The 20,316-nt window shown below is 35.9% G+C and overlaps 2 protein-coding genes and 1 long non-coding RNA gene across 3 annotated transcripts; all 3 read right to left on the bottom strand.

Annotated features, from left to right (window-relative positions):
• Positions 1-2,824: 2,824 nt before the first annotated feature.
• LOC109172004 (protein SIEVE ELEMENT OCCLUSION B-like) lies at positions 2,825-13,596 on the bottom strand. Its single transcript, XM_019321126.1, has 7 exons — positions 13,150-13,596; positions 12,926-13,042; positions 12,130-12,632; positions 11,915-12,024; positions 11,608-11,757; positions 3,853-4,343; positions 2,825-3,670 (listed from the first exon to the last, which is right to left on the bottom strand). Exons 1-7 carry the CDS (start codon positions 13,564-13,566, stop codon positions 3,002-3,004), a joined length of 2,457 nt encoding a protein of 818 aa, XP_019176671.1. The 5' UTR covers positions 13,567-13,596; the 3' UTR covers positions 2,825-3,001.
• LOC109172006 lies at positions 6,319-8,846 on the bottom strand. The gene is made up of 4 exons (XR_002052684.1): positions 8,588-8,846; positions 7,771-7,833; positions 7,466-7,668; positions 6,319-6,557 (listed from the first exon to the last, which is right to left on the bottom strand). It is a non-coding gene; the product is annotated as an uncharacterized LOC109172006 (long non-coding RNA).
• A 2,718-nt stretch (positions 13,597-16,314) lies between the features above and the next one.
• Positions 16,315-19,738, bottom strand: LOC109172002 (protein SIEVE ELEMENT OCCLUSION B-like). The gene is made up of 6 exons (XM_019321124.1): positions 19,215-19,738; positions 18,850-18,948; positions 18,249-18,751; positions 18,050-18,159; positions 17,811-17,959; positions 16,315-17,722 (listed from the first exon to the last, which is right to left on the bottom strand). Exons 1-6 carry the CDS (start codon positions 19,680-19,682, stop codon positions 16,556-16,558), a joined length of 2,496 nt encoding a protein of 831 aa, XP_019176669.1. The 5' UTR covers positions 19,683-19,738; the 3' UTR covers positions 16,315-16,555.
• Positions 19,739-20,316: the final 578 nt, after the last annotated feature.

Genomic DNA, 20,316 nt, shown 5'->3' with positions numbered 1-20,316 from the left:
GGTCAAGTTTAATATCTTACAATCTTAAAAAATCGTGACACTGACTGTTATGTAAGTATAAGGAAATAAAATTATATTTTCGCTATTAACCATAACTTTTGGCCTGATAAATGTTTGATCCTGACATTTATATTATATGATGAAATATATGCTGATTTTTAACCTAAAAAAGAGGGTGGCCGGATAGATGGAATCATTAAGAGTGAAAGAATGAAGAGGGTTTGGCATTTTAACTTTTAATACTGATGATTAGATCATAACTTCACAGCTCAGATACGTAAAGAATATGTTCCATTTACGAAACTACATGAATAATACTCATAAAACATGTTATTACTTTCCATATTTGTACTACATTTGTTGTAAAGATCAAGCAAAAAGGAACAATTTTTTTTGGTATCCGAAGAACAAAAAGATGGATTGGTGTGTTAGTTGTTAGAAGATAAACGGAAATTAAACTATACTTTCCTATAGGCTCCAAAGTTGTTAGTTGCAGTGTGGTCTATAAAGTGTAAAAAAAAAAAGGATAAGAAGCAGATGGCTGGAGAAGGAAGGATTAGAAAAGGAGCTGAAAATTGAAAGATGTGTTTCTCCTCAATTAAAAATTTAACTTTTGAATTTGTCCCATACATTTACTTGCAGTATGTCAAAAGTTCTAACTAATTAATAATAATAATGTAACTTTTTTTTTTTTTTATATGTGTGTAACAATTAGCATCAATTTTTCAATAACAGAATACTGAATTGACCGTTTCACGACTCTTGAATTACCTACAATTCCATCTCAATTAAAATTATAATAAATGCTCAACACTAGGATCGGAATTATATTAAAAAAAGTGCAACTTGACAATGCAAGTTGAGTGTAATGTGGTGGAAATGATGTAGGGTGTGATGGAGTTGCCTGCAAATCTGTTATCTTAACTTAACACATCATATCTATATCTATATATCTATCTGTATCTATGGTGGTGCTCTACTTTATAGGCAAGAGATCCATTTTGGTGGCCATCATGCAATAATCCTCTGACATGGGCATCCTCCATCTCATCTCCTCTTTTAGCATCCTGCGCTTTGAATTCGCACATATAATTACCCAATCCACTTCAATTTGCAGCTTTAATTTTCTCAGTCTCCTTAATTCATGTTTGTTAAATCTTTCTCACTATTTTGAATCACTAATTGAGTTATGTTTCATTCACTCCGTCACTCCTTTCAAAACTATTCATAAACATTTTTAAAAGACATGTACAGAATAAACTCTTCACCCGGTCACTAGATCGAGGCTATTCAACAATATATAATCATGTACTATTCGAGAGTGTGTATACCAGGTAAACTCTTCATCACTGACATTGTCACCCCTTTCGGGATTATCCAACAATTGTTACTACTTGAGGGAGTGTATTGGGTAAACTCTACGCAAATGAAGAGATAAATTGTTGACAGGATAATGGTAGGTGCTGGCACCCGACCCGAATCATCAACAGGCACTTGACCCGGCACCACGTGGAAACCCAACGGACAGAATTCCAACAGGCAGAACACCAACGGGTGGTGACTTTACTGCCACTTATTGCCATCATTGAAGGGAGAGAATTAATGCCTCAGCTCCCCATTTATGCCCCACTAAGTTGTTACCGTTAGGGCCTAATATAAGTAGAACTCCCCTCACCTAGGAGGGGACACGTTCAATATTCTGTACTCAAAACACTTGCAATACAACAATTCGTTATTCTGCTATTATAATATTTTATCCGATAACATATTTACCGTCAATTGTATTAGAAAGATCTTGAGTAATGAGCTCGATTAAGATATTGTGATAAGAATCAATTCAAATTAAACTCATAACTTTTAAGTACGTAATCATGTTTCACTCACTTGGTAACCTTTTGGAATATTGGGTGAGATTTCTTAGTATTTTGTATGGAGGATTTAAAGTTGTGTCAACCAACATTGGCCATATATGCTGATGATACTGATTTGCCATTAATTCGTTGAAAAAGTGGACATTGAATTATTGAAACCAACATTTATGGTTCTTGTACACAACGTAATCCTAAAACTAATGTTTTCTGTCCATATAGCTTTCTCCGACATTAATTAAGTGAAGTGAGGTCGTGATTGATTGAGAACATGATTTAATTAATTAAAATGTTAAACATTAATTAATCTATGCTCATTGTCTTTTATAACTCATAGATCATGCATGACGTGGTTTCTCTTGTATTTACTCCATCTCCACTGTACTGTCTGTCTTTATCATAAAGATGAGTCAATATTCATGAATGAATGCATTTTATTTTTGCAAAATATAATCACAAAAATAATATTACAAATATATAGAATCATTTATTATTGGTTGAAAAAATTATCAAATTGCTTACTAAACTTTTACTTATTCTTCTTCTTCCCATAAACTTTTACCTATTGTGTAATTGAACAAAAAAAGTGTGCAATTAGACAATTAAGGTTACTCCAAGTTTTCCTTAAATATGATGTCATAATGTAAAATATATATATATATATATATATATATATATATATAATATTTTAATTATTATTTTTAAAAATTAAAAGAAAAAAAAACAATTTATAAAAAAAAAATCAAAGAAGGTGGAGGCCGCCATGGCTGCACAGGTATGCTTCTTGGTTTTCAGTTTTTGATGCATTAATGTGTGTTTTTTTAACTGAATCTTCTCTACCGACTTGCAAGATTCTTTGGTGGAGGCTGCCAAAGAGCATATAAGTTGCTAAGTAACATGATTGCACAAGCCACAAAATGAGAATGTAGTACAAATTAAAGAAAATCAATTTATTAATTAAAATATACTACCATATATTATCTCACTCAAATGCATATTTGATCAAAAACAACAAAGGAAAAACCATGAAAAAAAAAAAATCAGATAATGCACTGGTGCATCTTTGGCACATTCTTTATTTTGCAACGTATATAATATGTGGCAGCGCAGCCAAAATGATGAAGGATCTGCGTTTAATTCTCATACTCATCCAGACAGCAACTATACATGAAGAACTTCTCCATGGTTCGCCCGCACTCCACGCAAGCCACCGTCTCCGGGTAGTGTCCCACCGCCGCCGGCACCACCATGCGGGTGCAGTGGTGCTTAGTGTACAGCCCACGGAGCTGTTTATCCAGAGCAGGGATAAACGCATTCACATCTCTCACTTCATGCTTCCAGCTATCATAGTTATTCAACACTTTTACCACATTGCTGCCTTCCCCTTTGGTCATTTCACCCAACCCTCTGCTAAACACCGCCCACCCTCGATTGCTGCCGTCGTAGCTGAGGATGGCTTTCACTTGCTGCAGAATAGGGTCCCTGCTCTCTTCAGGGATAATGTAAGTTCTGGAATCATCTTGCATTGCCATAGTTTTTTCTCCTTTGAGGAACCACATGCTCTCTAGCCTCTCCCAGAAGAACCAAATCATAGTTGGGTCTTGAAGGATGCTGCTCAACCCCTCCTCCTGTATCATTGCGCAGTTCCTTCTGATCCTTTCTTTTACATTCATCTTCCCAACATACAGCATTTCTAGAGGGATCCGTGCTTGTTGTGCCACATACCTTGTCCTCTTTGTGAAGTTCCGAATCCATTCCATGTCTTCTCCTCCATATAAGCATATGTACTTCTCATCATTAAGCTATATCATATGCATCAAGAAAATTAAATAATCAATATATATGACAAATTATGTCATGGACCGGACCAGATCCACCTTGCATTGTGAACCTGGTCCAAAACGACATTGTCTGTAGGTACATAATCTAAATGTCTTTGGGACCTGGTCAATATAATGTCATAACGATTTAATCAATGTCTTACCCAAGTGAAGAGGTTTTGGTCAATGGAGTCAGCTAACAGTGCCATGCTCCAAGAAGTTTCACTCCATAGAGACTCTTCCTTAAGTTTGTTGAAGGGGAATGCAACACTTCCCCAAATCATAAACATAGGCAATGCATTGATGTTTGTTAGTTTTCCTTGGGGATCCACAACAGCCAACAAGGGTTTGTGGGTGAAACCCCATACTTCCTTCACATACCCATACACTGCTTCATCAATCTTAGAAGGGTGAGACACTGAATACCACGGCATGCTATCTTTCACTAGCTTGAATTGCTCCTCCTTAGCCTCGGTCCATGGCGCTCTTCGGTCCACAATTGGAAGCCACACAATCTCGAACTGACTCTCTGCCCTGCTTGGATCTTGCTTTGATTCCAGATACATATGGCGGAGCATAGTGATGACTTCATTAGGGATGTCCAAATCTGATACCAATAGGAACACATACTTCCTCCTCAACATCTCAAGTCCATCACTACAAGAAAAATGCACATAGACAACGGTTAATAACCGTTGTCGTAGGGATATAATTTCTGTTGTTGAAGCCGGTGTTGTTGTAAGTCCCGCGCATAGACAACGGTTTTTTAACCGTTGTCTTTTCTAGAAACAACAACGGTTTTTTAACCGTTGTCTATTAAGTGTTGTTGAAACCGGTGTTGTTGTAAGTCACGCACATAGACAACGGTTAATAACCGTTGTCTTTTCTAGAAACGACAACGGTTTTTCAACCGTTGTCTATTAAGTGTTGTTGAAACCGGTGTTGTTAAAAGTAACGCACATAGACAACGGTTATTAACCGTTGTCTTTTCTATAAACGACAACAGTTTTTTAACCGTTGTCTATTAAGTGTTGTTGAAACCGGTGTTGTTAAAAGTCACGCACATAGACAACGGTTATTAACCGTTGTCTTTTCTACCAACGACAACGGTTTTTTAACCGTTGTCTATTAAGTGTTGTTGAAACCGGTGTTGTTAAAAGTCACGCACATAGACAACGATTATTAACCGTTGTCTTTTCTACTAACAACAATGGTTTTTTAACCGTTGTCTATTAAGTGTTGTTGAAACCGGTGTTGTTAAAAGTCACTCACATAGACAACGGTTATTAACCGTTGTCTTTTCTACCAACGACAACGATTTTTTAACCGTTGTCTATTAAGCGTTGTTGAAACCAGTGTTGTTAAAAGTCACGTACATAGACAACGGTTTTTAACTGTTGTCTTTTCTTTAAAAGACAACAGTTATAAACTATTGTCTATTGTGTGTTGTTGAAATCGCTTTTGTCACACCCATAAACTGTTGTCTTTTGTAGAAAAGTCAACGGTTTCTAACTGTTGTCTATTGTAAAATAGACAACGGTTTTTAACCGTTTTTCACCTGCTTAAATTATAATCATATAAAAAAAAATTTATCCATTCACCATATGTTGCAAAGTGTAGTTACATAATTGTGCACAAGCTAATAAGGTTCAAAATAACAAGTCAAAAGACTTCCATGACCAATTCTAATTATCATCCAAGTCATAATACTACTACACAAAAAACAATTCCACGAACCAATTCAAGTCCAAATGATCACAACGTTCTAATGTCCAAATCATACCTACTCTATATGACTTGATAGAATATCGGCCCATTCAGAACGCACCAGATGAATAACCGCTTTGTCATAATCAACTTGTTGAAACTACATGTAAAAAGTAAGAAAATAAATTAGTATAGATATAAATAATTTGCAATGAAATGCAAAATAAGTTAGGAATAATTCAGAAAGCTCTCCAATCTGGAAGGTTATAGTACAGAAAAGCTAGACAGGAAACACTAAAATGGCAACTTGCTAGACAGGAAACACTAAAATGGCATACTAGAGTCTATTCAAGTAGAGTAAAATCAATGCATTGGCAATACTTTCCTAATATGAATACAAATGCTCCCAATTAGCAACTACCATGTGGGATGGATGGCATTTATCAATCTACCAGTCATGCTTTGCCTACTTTCTAGTTTTCTCTTCCTCAAGGCCCAAGCAAAACAAAACACATTGCATCCTCTATATAATGCCACTGCAACCAAGAATATCAATACCAAACCACAAGCACACTTTAATTTGTATATAAGGATTTTGGCAGGCAGGATTTTGGCACTTAACACCAAACCACAAAGATTAAGCACACTTTAATTTGTATATATAGGAACACATGAATAGAAAGGCATTTATATATAGCTACCTAATTTACAACAGAACCTCCTCTTATTGTTTCCTAGTAAACAATACGAATCTAGAGGTAGTTTCATATATAGAGGTATACATAGAGGTATATATATTTTATTATTAAATATTATCTAAGACACCTGCTCCATTGTAGGTGTCTCGAAAAGTCTTTTATTTTATTAAAAAAAATAATATATATATATATATATATATATATATATATATATATGCAAGAAGCTAAAATTCATTAATCAAAGAGTATAAATGACAGAAGGTGGTTTACCTCAGCTTCCTTGTAGAACTTTTAAATGTTTTCTGCATACCCCACAACTGCCAACTCATTGTACACATCTCCGGCATCAATATCTTCAATCTTTTCCTTCGATAATTTAATGTTCAGTCCACAAGCAGCCTATGCAAAAACATACTCTTCCACAGAGTCAAAGCTACTAGGAACACATTGTAGCTCTGTTTTATCTGTGAAATGCAAAAGAATATGATAAGTGCTAATCCACACATAAGAGGCAAAATAGAGATATAATGTGAAATATCAATCTAGATTTCTAGAGTATAAGTCACAGACATATACAGAAAGAAGTGAACATTGAGAATGAGAGAACTTGTTGATGCTTATAAAGGTGCTATCATCAAAGCAACTTCATGGCAACCACATCCTCCACTCCATAGAGCTTTGGATTGCAGCTACTACCAGGAAATTTTATTTCAACAGCTCAAACCAGCTGCAATTCAGCAGATCAGACCTGCACAGTTGCCTTCCAAGGGCTTTATCATCTCAGTTTCCACCCTCTTTATACCTCCAACACCCCTCCAAAATATCTCCCTTCCAACCATAAAACCCCAGACAGGCCAAAGAGTCCACCAAACTTTAGTGGACCTCCTTATTCCTCCATTGGAGCCAATCCTAGATCAGCTTCCCTCAATTAACTCAGATTTCATCTCTGCTCACCACTTCACCGGTTCTGTTCAGACCTCAGCTCCATGGGGCTTTATTTCCATATCTCAGGCATCATTTCCAACAAAAGATCAACCCAAAGTCAGTAGCAGACCTCCACTCAAGGCAAAATTACTTTGTTATTTTTCTTTCATTTACTTTGTTATTTTACTTTCATCTGTTGGTGGGGGACAGTTAGCTTGGAGCCAGTAAAGTGATCTAAGGCAATGCACGCAGCAAGGTTCGTTGCTTCACAAACATACATATACTCTCAGTATACAATAAACTAAAAAGAGGTGAAGTATTATAAGCTTTCAAAATTTGGAGACAAAATTATGGATTTTTAAAGCAAAGGCAAAGTAATTTTTAAATACATTATGAACTACACAGATTTAGACATAGTATGATAGTAATGCAATTGTGATTGGCTTACATATTTTTTGATATGGGGTTATAGAGTAGTAAGCCATGAAGCCCAATAGCATACTACAATTCAGCATACTACATCTTATCTTCATTCATCAAGCTAGAATTCTGGAAGTGAGCAATAAGGGCAGCTTTTCCCTGGATGCGAACATATGCAAGTGATGCCACCTTTTCACTGTTGAACTTTTCCCATTTCTTGCCATTAAAAGCCTGTCAGATCAACTCTCTATTAAACATAGACATAGCAACATGATACATAGAGAAATACTAATACAGTATCAATTATTTACTGAGGGAAAGAGGGAAGCTTACATGATAAAATGGAACAATGAATGAAGGATCAGTCATATTGATAAATGCGTGGTTGCATTTGTTCTGAAAAATTAATTAATTAAAATTAAAAACCCAAATATAAAGTCATGTACCTGCAGCAACAGTAAAGATGCAATATCCATAGTACAAGATCGAACATCTGCCATAGCAAATAGGTAAAGTGAGAAGTCTACCACAAAAAAATCTGGGGCAAAAAAAGACACTGTTTATATCTGCCCAATTTTTGTTTCTTATACACAAAAGACATCTAAGGAATTAATTAGTGTGTGAACCCAAATAAAGCTTGTTTAATCCAAGATCTCCATAGTTTATGGTTAAGATAATACTTCACTAAACAGAAATATTAAGTATTTATTAATGGTGTAGGCCAAACTGTTTCTCTAAAAATTGTTCTGAACAAATATAGATGTCAAAGTACTCCTTGTTCTCAAACAATTGTGTTTTAATTTCTCATTACAAATGAACTTTGTGTTCTCTATAAATGAAATGTAAATGCCAATTTCCTGTGTTTGCTCTGTTCTTTGATGTTGATAATGCAAACACAAATTGGAATGATTCCTCACATAAAACCTATAGCAATGAAGTCATGAGACGGATCTTGACGGATTTTAAAAATATATATATGGGAAATTTACCTAAAAGCTGTGAGACATAAAGTCTCACATTGAACAACACCATTTCTCAATAACACATACCAGGCAGAAAAATCGCATTGCTAAAATTAACCCCAAAATACAAGGAAAATGCAAAAATCGCATAACTGAAGCTGGAATAATCAAATTCAGCGTTAAAGTACCAAAATCGATAGGATTGATCTAGAATTCGGATAAGCTGATGTGCCTATAAATCTTTCTGCTACTTCGTGGTTGGTGGCGTCTCTGTCTCCGTCTCCGTCTCAGAGCGTCTCCGTGCCGGTGCCTGAATCATATGCGGCTGACAGCAACGACGGATGATGGCGATGGAGGTGCAGTGGTGATCGATGAAAACAAGGGTTTGGATTTAGGTTTGGGGGAAAATTGTAAAATATTCTAAGTGTACAGGGTTTAGGTTTGGAGGGAATTTGTAAAATATTTAAGTGTATGAAAAAAAAAATTGGAGGGTTTTGGATTTAGGTTTGGAGGGATTTTTTTAATTTTTATAATTGAAGTTATAAGATCAATTCTAATAATAAAATGATGTTATATAATAAATTATATTTCAGTTTTATTTAATCAATGTAGTATATCATATAAAATTAAAAAATAAAATTATATATATATATATATATAGTTGAGTTCAAATGAGGACAACAATATATAGAGGATTGTGCGGGATAAATAACGGGCACACAACAAATTAATATTAGGCACACAATTTAATACTCTATTAATTAACAAATGTATGCACACGACATACAAACTGCGGCACACGACTACATTCAACCATGCACAAGACATACAGTCTAATGGCACACACTACATCTGTCCTCACAGTCCTCTATAATGTACTTGTCCTCGTTTGAATGCAAGTATGTATGTATATATATATATATATATATATATATATATATATATATATATATATATATATATATATCATTTGAGTTTTAAATGACCGTCAATGGTCTTCCATGTTCTAAAAAATAACTATCAGCGGTCCTTTTAAAATGTCTCGTGGTCATTTTAAACTTGGGTTTTTTTTTTAAAGAATTAGGACCACGGGTGGTTATTTTTTAACTGTTGTTGTTTATATATAAAATAAAAGTATATATATATATATATATATATATATATATATATATATATATATATATATATATATATATATATATATAGTTATAATAGCAAATTAAATAAGTATATTCATGGTTTTATAGAGATCGAGTCCACCATAAATCGGGTATATAGCGGGGAGGTTAGAAAATAGTAACTTTATTATCCGGGCACTAGGCCCAAAATAGTACCGGATATATAGGTACAGAATGAGGGGTGCGCTAGGCCCAAAATAGTACCGGACATATAGTTATAGAATTGAACATGGGTACGAAATAGTAGCTTTATTACCCAGGGTGCTAGGTCTAAAATAGTACATATAAAGCCTGAGGTATAACACCATACCGCACCATTCAAAACACCACACCGCACCGCCGGGGCCGTTCTAGGCCATGTCGGACCGGCGCGACCGCACAGGGCCCCAATTTTTTTAAAAAAAATATTATAGATATATTCTATTATTTTATTTTTATACTTGATAATTATTATTTGTTTTTTTTTTTTTGAATTCATAGATTGGTCTTAATTGTAAATGAAAATAAAACTTTAATGAATTGAAATTGAAATTTTGGTGAATAGTTTTATATTTAAATATGAATGAAAATAGAACTATTAAATTAACTTTTGAATTGTATTATTTCTTTGTTAAAGAGTCCGGAGATCAAAGCTGCCAGCCCAAAATTATAGGTAAATGATAAGGTGTAACACTTTAGTAAACAAGGGTTGGTGTGGTTTGGTGTGTTTAGCTTTGTTTGTTATGTTAGAGGTTTTGGGTTCTATACTTTCTAGTGGCATCTTTAACTTATTTTATACAATCATTGTCTTGGTTCTCAGAGAGAACAAATAAGCAAATTGGTTATATCCTAGATGTTGTGCTTAAGTACATAAGTGTTGGTGTGGCTTTGTGGGTTTAGCTTAGTTTTTTATGTTAGAGGTCTTAGGTTATATTCTTCATATGGGCATCCTTAACCTATTTTATAAACTCAGTTATATACCAGATGTTGCATTTTTATAAATAAGAGGTTGTGTTGCTTAGTTGGTTAGACCTTATTTGCTATGTTTAAGGTCGTAAGTTCAATTCTTGTTGTTAACATTGTTGTTTATATTTTATACAACTGTTATCTTTTATAAAATAATGATGCGCAAAGTCAACAGTTATAAAAAAACCGTTTTCTTTGTAGTGTTGTGTATTCAAATACGCTTAAAGACAACATACCAAAGACAACGGTTAAATAAAACCGTTGTCTTAAACAAATAAAGAACGCGCAACGATAACAGTTATATAAAACCGTTGTCGTTGTAGTTTTGTGTTTTAAAGACAACACATAAATGACAACGGTTAAACAAAACCGTTGTCTTTTAAAAAAAATAATGCGCAAAGACAATGGTTTTAAAAAACCGTTGTATTTGTAGTGTTGTGTATTCTAGTGCGCTTAAAGACAACATACCAACGACAACGGTAAAAAAACCGTTGTCCTTTAAATAAAAAAGAGTATGCAAACACAACAGTTTTTAAAAACCGTTGTCTTTGTAGTGTTGTGTATTCGAGTGCGCTTAAAAACAACACACCAACGACAACAGTTAAATAAAACCGTTGTCTTTAAAAAAAAAAAAAGAACGCACAAAGACAACGGTTTTAAACAACCGTTGTCTTTCTAGTGTTGTGTATTCCAGTGCGCTTAAAGACAACACACCAACGACAACGGTTAATAAACCGTTGTCTTTTTAAAAAAAAAAAACGCACATAGACAACGGTTTTAAAAAACCGTTGTCGTTGTGGTGTTGTCTTTTCACAAAATGCACAAAGACAACACACTTACAACAACGGTTAAGTAAAAACCGTTGTCTTTGACAAAAGTGTTGCATCAAAGACAACGGTTTTGGACCAAACTGTTGTCTTTTATACAAAAGACAACGCTTTTGTTAAAAACTGTTGTCTTTCTAGTGTTGTCTATGTGCATTTTTCTTGTAGTGCATGCTGATAATAAAGGTCAGAGATCAAGAACTTTAGCTAAATTAAACAAGGTCATCACTCTAGTTTAGTAAGTTATTAAATGAAATTAAACCTTTTTTGTTTCAATTCCTGTTCCATGAACGATTGGAGTTGGGTCATTTTCGCTGCATGTGATGAGCTCTGCCGAGTACTTGTTATCAATATGTGTCCTAGCCAAGGTTTCTTCAAGTATTTTTCGTTTGATTGTGTGCTTTATCTTGCCTGCATTGCAACAATAATGCCAAAACTAATATTAAGATACATTTTTTTTTAATGCTACTGACTCTATTACATTGTAGTATCTGTTCAAATATTAAGATACATTTTAATTTGCATGCCAAATCTGAGATGATCTTATCATATAGTATATTAAAAATACCTATTTCTTGGGTAGATTTTTGCATTTCCTTTTGTAGATCACCATGTATGTAACCAAGCTTGTGAGTCAAGGTGGATATCTCCAACTCTTCTTCAGTTGAGGAGTAGTAACTGAAACATTATATTATACACAACAAAATATATATAACATCAAAAATCACGTAATACCAGTCAAGTTGATCAAACTGTTGACTTGTAATTTAAGACACTACGTACTCTCGTCCAACGGCCAACACGTTTTGGATAACCAGAGAACAAGTAATAGCAGCTTTGACAACATAATACGCAGCCTTTGCTATAACATTCTCGTGCTCCGCCGTCACCGGCGACAAGGATTCAGTAAGCTCCTTGTACAAGTTAACCTTGTACTTCACCTTAAGCGTTTTCTCCTCCGAGGCAGACTGTTTGAACGCAATAATGTCGTGGGTAACCTCGAGCATTTTGTCGGCCAGTTTGGCGACTTCCCGGAACTTAGAACTCACAGATCTCGACGATTCAGAGCTCTCCATGAGGTCCGGAATCTGCTTGATGGTGGCCACCGACTTTGCAAGTGGATCGGTGGGGTAGAGGCGGACTTCTAGGCTGAACTCTCCGTATTGCTGCGCGAAGGCGGTGAAGGCAATCACCGCCTTTGCGTCCCACCAGAAGTTTGCTAGCAGCTTCAGGACTGATAAGGTGGTCGTGTGTGCATCTCTTTGGTTTGAATATCCACCAATCATCTTTAACATTTCCATGCAATTATATTATAAGTATTATGAGTAGTTTGCAAAGTAAAATCAAATTAAATTATAAAGCTAATTGAATTAATAGTCTCTTGGGGCCCACATCCCGACGGTCCATTAGGTGAGGACGAGTGCCTGGTGTCTATAAGGATTCACTCCATAAGAGGGTACATGAAACTAACTCTCACAGTGCAGTTACCAAGGCTTATTCTGCGTTCTTGTTCAAAATCTGTCACTGAATTGAAGAACCAACTGAACTACCAGTGCTGATAAGTTAATTAGTTAATTACCTCAGTGGATGTTCTGTGTACTGGGTAGGCAAGGGCTTCAATGGCTTCATTAAGACCAGAATGGACAACCTTCTCTTCCAAGATTGCATCTAAGCGTGCCGGTTGAGTTTGAACACTCTATATATGATTTGTTTAAATTAAAAGAAATATAAGTAAATTTACTCTTTAATTAAACTTTTGACTTGATTGGAGTGACTAATAAGTAATAACATGCATGTACCAACCTGTATGTAGCCAGGAATGGTAGCATTGGCTCGGGGCATTATATCCTCAATGAGGTGCACGAGAGGCTTAACTTTGTAATGGACCGCATCAAGATCATGTGTGGCTTTGATGTGTTCCATCATGGCCGTGTCCTCGGAGCTGGCAAGAAAGTCTCCCCTCTTCCTCATTCCCCCGCGGCCTGCAGGAATGGTCTTTGCCTGCAATGGGGTGACCACTTGGCCAGGCGGGTTGGTATTGGTTGCAGGAACCGCTACGTGCTGGACTGGATAGGCAGGAGGAGGAGCGGTGGTAATACTAGTAAGACTTCTCGGGTTGAGATTGGTGGCCTTAGGAATGATTTCGTGGACCGGGTTGATAGTTGTGGTAGGTGCAGATGGGGTGACAAGAGGAGTGGCATCACTGGCCATCTGAGCCATTTTGCAGGGCTGAGAAAGTGATGATGATGAGAAGAGATGGAAGAGGGTTTTGTGTGTTTGTGGTGCATTTGCATTGAGGTAAGGGGTTGTATTTATAGCTTACTGAGGAGGAATAAAGGGGAAATGAATCAAATTCGTTGCTTCCAATCTGGTCAATAGAATTGAAAAGCTGTACTAATAGTTACATAGATTTTGCAACATCAAATATTAATTCTTATACCAACTTATATCATGTCCCTTCAAAGCTTGAAAAGAATTGAGACAGTTTGGATTCCCATGATCTTTGTCTTATGTAAGTAGATTTTGTTACTATTGCGGCACGTTTGGTTCACGGAATGAATTTGGAGGGAATAGGAATGCTATTCCACATGGAATGGAATAGGTAAGGAATAGAATATGAATTGTATTCCGATGTTTGGTTGGCTGAAGGAATAGACTTTAGTAATTGTATTCCAGTGTTTGGTTGGTTAATGGAATAGAAATGGAATAGGTTTTAAAGACATAAATACCCTTATACATAATAATAATAATAATAATAATAATAATAATAATAATGAATATGATTATGAGATTCTGAATGTTATATATATATATATATATATATATATATATATATATATATATATTTATTTATTTATTTATTTATATTTGTATTTGTATTTATATATATGTATATGTATGTGTGTGTGAGAGAGAGAATAACAATAACAATAACAATAACAATAATAATAATAATAATAATAATTATTATTATTATTATTATTATTATACAAATACATATTTATTTTTATATTTATTTTCTCACTTATCCCACATCGGTTGGAGAAGTAAGGAATGGAGCCTTGAGGCTCCTATAAAAGGAGCCTGAAGGCTCCATAATTTCAATTGCAATGCCCATCCGCTAGGCAAGCTTGCAATGCCCATCCGCTAGGCATGCAGATGAGCAGACTACTTAATTAGGAGCCAAGGCTCTATAATTAAGGAGTCTTATACAGTTAATTTTATATATATATATATATATATATATATATATATATATATATATATATATACACACACACACATGTATGTATGTATATATATATATTTATTTATTGAAAGATTGATGGATAAAAATTATAATTAATTAAATATATACATTTATATAATACACTATATTTATTAAATATAAATATAAATATTATATAATGTGCAAAGGGTATTTTTGGTATTTGTGATATAAGCTATTCCCAAGGGCATGGGAATAGCTAATACCAAGGCCCCCCTAGGAATGGCTATTCCCCATGCGAAGGTAATAGCTCATTCCTAGGCATGCTATTCCCATGGTAAAATGATCCAACCAAACGATGGAATAGATATATTCCAAGGAATGTTATTCCATTCCTGACCTATTCCATGAACCAAACATGCCATTGGTGTTTTGCTCAAAGAGATTTTCCGTAATGCTTCTTGTCTAATCCCATTTTACAACTCTAAATATATATTTTTTTAAAAAAGTGAATTCAAGCTAGCCTCAAATTCTTATATTAGGTCCATTTAAAAATCCAGAAGTTTTGTCGTCTGATTATCAATACATATAAAGTTAATGGAAAATACTCGATCATTTTGGTTAAAGAAAAAAAATGATGAATATGCTAAAAAATATTTTCTCACAGTTCTCTCTCCATTTAATCGAGTGGTGTTAAATGGGCAAGTTGACTCACATTTGTCTTGTTACAATAATTATACAGTGGACTATGATCAAAACGGCGGTCTTTTCTTTTAATAAAAAGAAAGAGTAATTGCTACATCCATTGCGTTTTGTGGCGTGCTCATTTTTTTAGAGATGTATGTTGTAATGAAATTACAGTGTGTACAAAATAAAATTAAAAAATATATCTTACATATTGAATGTATATTGCCAAATAAAATTATAATTGAATTAGAATGATACTTTAATAGTATTGTAGTGAAACTACAGTGTGTATACAATTAAACTAAATAGTATGTCTCACATATTCAGTGTATATAATATCATCACTGATTTATGATTATATTCATAAATGAGATTCAAATATGAATTGGCCAAGGAAAGACCAAACAATATAAATCTTGGCTTGGACCAAAAAAAAAAAAAAAAAACTAATTTTTGTTAGTCAGTTTCTTCAATCTGATTTGGTCGAGCCGGTCTGAACCAAAGAATAAAAATCTTGGTCCAATTCTCCCACATTCCAGTTTTTTCCTTTAAACTTATTATACTTGTCACTTTATATATTTATTTTTATTATAATTAGTTACAAGTTAGAAATCATTTATTTATATCTCTTTATTATAATTATTGTTAATCTTTATATTATTACTATTTTAAATTTTACTGTATAATTTTATTTTAATATAAATAATAATTATTATCATTAAAATAATTAATATTTTATAAAAAATTAATTTTGTAATGAATTTATGTTCATATTTTTCTTTTTAAAAAAATATATGAACCAAATTGAAAAAGTAATATAATTTTTTGAAATTCAACTAAATAAAAAGGACCATGATGTGATTTGTAGGGTTATTACAAAGAAATGAGGTTATACAGTGTAATACGTCTTCTTTTTTTTTTTTTTTTTTTTTTCACAAAGGGAATACCCCTTATACAACCTAGACTTACAACAAAGCTCAAACACTAGACCTTCCACAAAAAGGAGCAATCGGATACTATGTACGTTTCTAAATAGGCTCAAACTCTAGACCTCCCACCACAATAACTCGTCATATATAAATCACATATTATTATACTTCGATACATTCTACACAGTACATAATACAGGAAGTTAAAGCTCATGAAAAGATACAATAATGCATCTTTCAGGCATTATTTTATTTAACACAAAACAGCTCAACAAAAAGTATGGCGGATCGGAATGGAGAAGATAATAATGGATTTCAAGATCTTTAATTTATCCGGAAGGAATTGATCGAGATGATCGGTCTGGGTTTCGAGGGTGTATTTAATTTAGTTCTCATACTCATCCAGGCAGCAACTGTACATGAAGAACTTCTCCATGGTACGCCCGCACTCCACACAAGCCACCGTCTCCGGGTAGTGCCCCACCGCCGCCGGCACCACCATACGGGTGCAGTGGTGCTTAGTGTACAGCCCACGGAGCTGCTTATCCAAAGCAGGGATAAACGCATTCACATCTCTCACTTCATGCTTCCAGCTATCATAGTTATTCAACACTTTCACAACATTACTGCCTTCCCCTTTGGTCATCTCTCCCAAGCCTCTGCTAAACACCGCCCACCCTCGATTGCTGCCGTCGTAGCTGAGGATCGCTTTCACTTCCTGCAGAATGGGGTCCCTGCTCTCTTCAGAAACAATGTAGGGTTTAGTAGCATCGCCGTCATGCATTGCAAGCGTCTTCTCTCCTTTGAGGTACCACATGCTCTCCAGCCTCTCCCAGAAGAACCAAATCATGGTTGGGTCTTGAAGGATGCTACTCAAGCCCTCCTCCTGTATTGTGGCACTGTTCCTTTTGATCCTTTCTTTTATATTCATCTTCCCAACATACAGCATTTCTAGAGGGATGCCGGCTTGTTGTGCCACATACCTTGTCCTCTTTGTGAAGCCCCGAATCCATTCCATGTCTTCTCCTCCATACAAACATATGTACTTCCCATCATTCAGCCAAGAAAAGAGGTTTTGATCAATGGAGTCAGCCAAGAGTGCCATGCTCCAAGAAGTTTCACTCCACAGAGATTCTTCCTTAAGTTTGCTGAAGGGGAAAGCAACACTTCCCCAGATCCAAAACATTGGCAATGCATTGATGTTTGTTAGCTTTCCTTGAGGATCCACAACAGCCAGCAAGGGTTTGTGGGTGAAACCCCATACTTCCTTCACATACCCATACACTGCTTCATCAATCTTAGAAGGGTGAGACACTGAATACCATGGCATGCTGTCTTTCACTAGCCTGAATTGGTCTTCCTTAGCCTCTGTCCATGGCGATCTCCGGTCCACAATTGGAAGCCACACAATCTCGAATTGACTCTCTAGCCTGGTTGGATCTTGCTTCGAGTCTTGGTACATATGCCGGAGTAAAGTTATGACTTCATTGGGGATGTCCAAATCTGATACCAATAAGAACACATACTTCCTCCTCAACACTTCAAGTCCATGCTGAAAACACCATAACAAATTAAAGGTTAGAGATCAAGATCTGAGCTAGTAAGTAGTAATGTATGACTAAATAAATGAAAGTTGAAACCTTTTTCATATGAAGTCCTATTCCATGGATGATTGGGGTTGGGTCATTTTCACCACATATGATGAGCTCGGCTGAGTACTTGTTATCGGTGTGCGTTCTAGCCAGGGTTTCTTCCAGGATTTTTCGTTTGATTGTGTGCTTTATCTTGCCTGCATCATATAATATCCCAACATGATCAAAACCATTAACAAGATAGGTAAAATATTTGCATGGCAATTCACACATAAAACGTAACATACCTATTTCTTGGTTAGAAATCTGAATTGCCTTTTGTAGATCACCAAGAAGGTAACTGAGCCTGTGTGTCAAGGTAGATATCTCCAGCTCCTCTTCAGTTGAGGAGTAGTAACTAAAAAAACATTAAAAGATGACAAATTATGAATTGATGAAGCCTTAGAAAAACTGTGATTATATTCACAGAAAATGTAAAACACATACTCTCGTCCAACAGCCAATAGGTTGAGGATAACCAGAGAACAAGTCACGGCGGCTTTCACCACATAATACGAAGCCTTTGCTATTATATTCTCCTGCTCCGCCGTGACCGCCGACAAAGATTCAGCGAGCTCCTTGTACAAACTAACCCTGTACTTCACCTTCAGCGATTTCTCCTCTGACCCAATCTCTTTCAACACAATAATCTTGTGGGTAACCTCCAGCATTTTGTCGGCCAGCTTGGCGACTTCCCGGAACTTAGAACTCACCGCTCTCGACGATTCAGAGCTCTCCATGAGGTCTGGAATCTGGACGATGGTTGCCACCGACTTTGCCAGTGGGTCGGTGGGGTAGAGGCGGACGAGTAGGGCGAATTCGCCGTATTGCTGCGCGAAGGCGGCGAAGGCAATCACCGCCTTTGCGTCCCACCAGTAGTTTGCTAGCAGTTTGAGGACTGATAAGGTGGCCGTGTGGGCATCTCTATTATTGGAATATCCGACGATCATCTATAACAACATTTCCGAATTCCGATCCGGCGGTCAGTTAACCGTTGTGTATATATAACTAACATTATTTCCGATCAGTTAATGATTAATAAACTAACCTCGGAGGAAGTTCTGTGTACAGGGTACGCCAATGCTTCAATCACTTCAGAGAGACCAGAATGGAGAGCCTTCTCTTCCATGGTTGCATCTAGACGGGTCTGTTGAGTTTCAACACTCTATATATCATTTGTTTGAAAATAATATGTATTTTGGGTGATGATGAGGAAAACCCTAGTCACTACGGATAATGTGCATGCACTAGATAAATCTACCTTGTAATCATAGGCGGCAAAAGACTAAAAAGATAAATTAGCTTAGGTTACATTGTCCTGATCAACTCAAATCAAGAATGACGCCATTTCTGTGGGGTGTCAAATAATATGTATTTGATGTGATGGGTGAGTGAGTAATTGATAATATATACCTGAACATAGCCAGGGATAGCAGCAGCATTGGCACGGGGCATTATATCCTCGATCAAGTGAAGGAGAGGTTTCAGTTTGTAATGAACTGCATCCACATCGTGAGTGGCTCTTACATGATCCATCATGGAGGTATCCTCGGAGTTAGCAAAAAGATCTCCCCTCTTCCTAATACCTCGGCCACCAGGGATGATCTTTGCTTTCAACGGGGTTACCACCTGAGTAGGTGGAATGATGGCACTAACATTAGCTGTTGTTGGAGGCACATATGCTTGTTGGACTGGGTAGGCAGGTGGTGGGGTAAAAGTAGTGAGGCTTCTCGGGTTGAGATTGGTGGCCTTAGGGATGATTTCGTGGACGGGATTGGTGGTGGTGATGGGAGTAATCGGGGCCACGATAGGAGTGGTGTCCGTGGCCCGAGTGATGTTTTCGGACATTGGAAGGCCAGCATTGTTGGTGGTTTGAGCCATTTTTGCTGGGTTGAGAAGAGTGGTATTAAGAGAAGATGGTTATGTATGTGTGTTTGTGGTGCATTTGAATTGAGAATTGAGGGGTTGTATTTATAGCTTACGAAGGTGGAGAACTAAAGCCATAAAGGTAACTTGAATCAAGTACCTTGCTTCCAATTTGGTTTATAGCCTTGAAATAGTAGAATGGAGGGTCATGATTTTGCACCATCAAACATTATTTTAGCTACCCTGAATAGTGATCTAGTGGATGAGTAACTGTACTTAAAACTCTTTTCTAACGGAAGGTGAGATTTCAATCTACATGGCTGAGGTTGAGTTTCTTGTGCGTAGAAGGGAAGAATTGGTGTGGGACTCGATTTACTTTCTCATGGACTGAGGACAAAAATTCATAAACTCCATAATATAATCTGGCCAAGCTAAGAAACTTATAAAAAAAAATACATTTATTATTTTAGCAACATATATTCTTGCCCCTTCAAAGCTCAAAAAGGACAGAGACAGTTTGGATTCCCATGATCTTTGTATTATGTAAGTAAGTAGATTTTGTTACTATTAGTGTTTTGTGTAAAGGGTTTCAATTCTCTTAATAATGTCCCCATCCCAGTTTACTATTGGTGTTTTGCGTAAAGATGTG

This window comes from Ipomoea nil, unplaced genomic scaffold, assembly GCF_001879475.1.
Source record: "Ipomoea nil cultivar Tokyo-kokei standard unplaced genomic scaffold, Asagao_1.1 scaffold0382, whole genome shotgun sequence".
NCBI lineage: Eukaryota > Viridiplantae > Streptophyta > Magnoliopsida > Solanales > Convolvulaceae > Ipomoea > Ipomoea nil.
The sequence above is the reverse complement of the archived record's forward strand: the minus strand, read 5'-3'. Positions and strand labels throughout refer to the sequence as shown.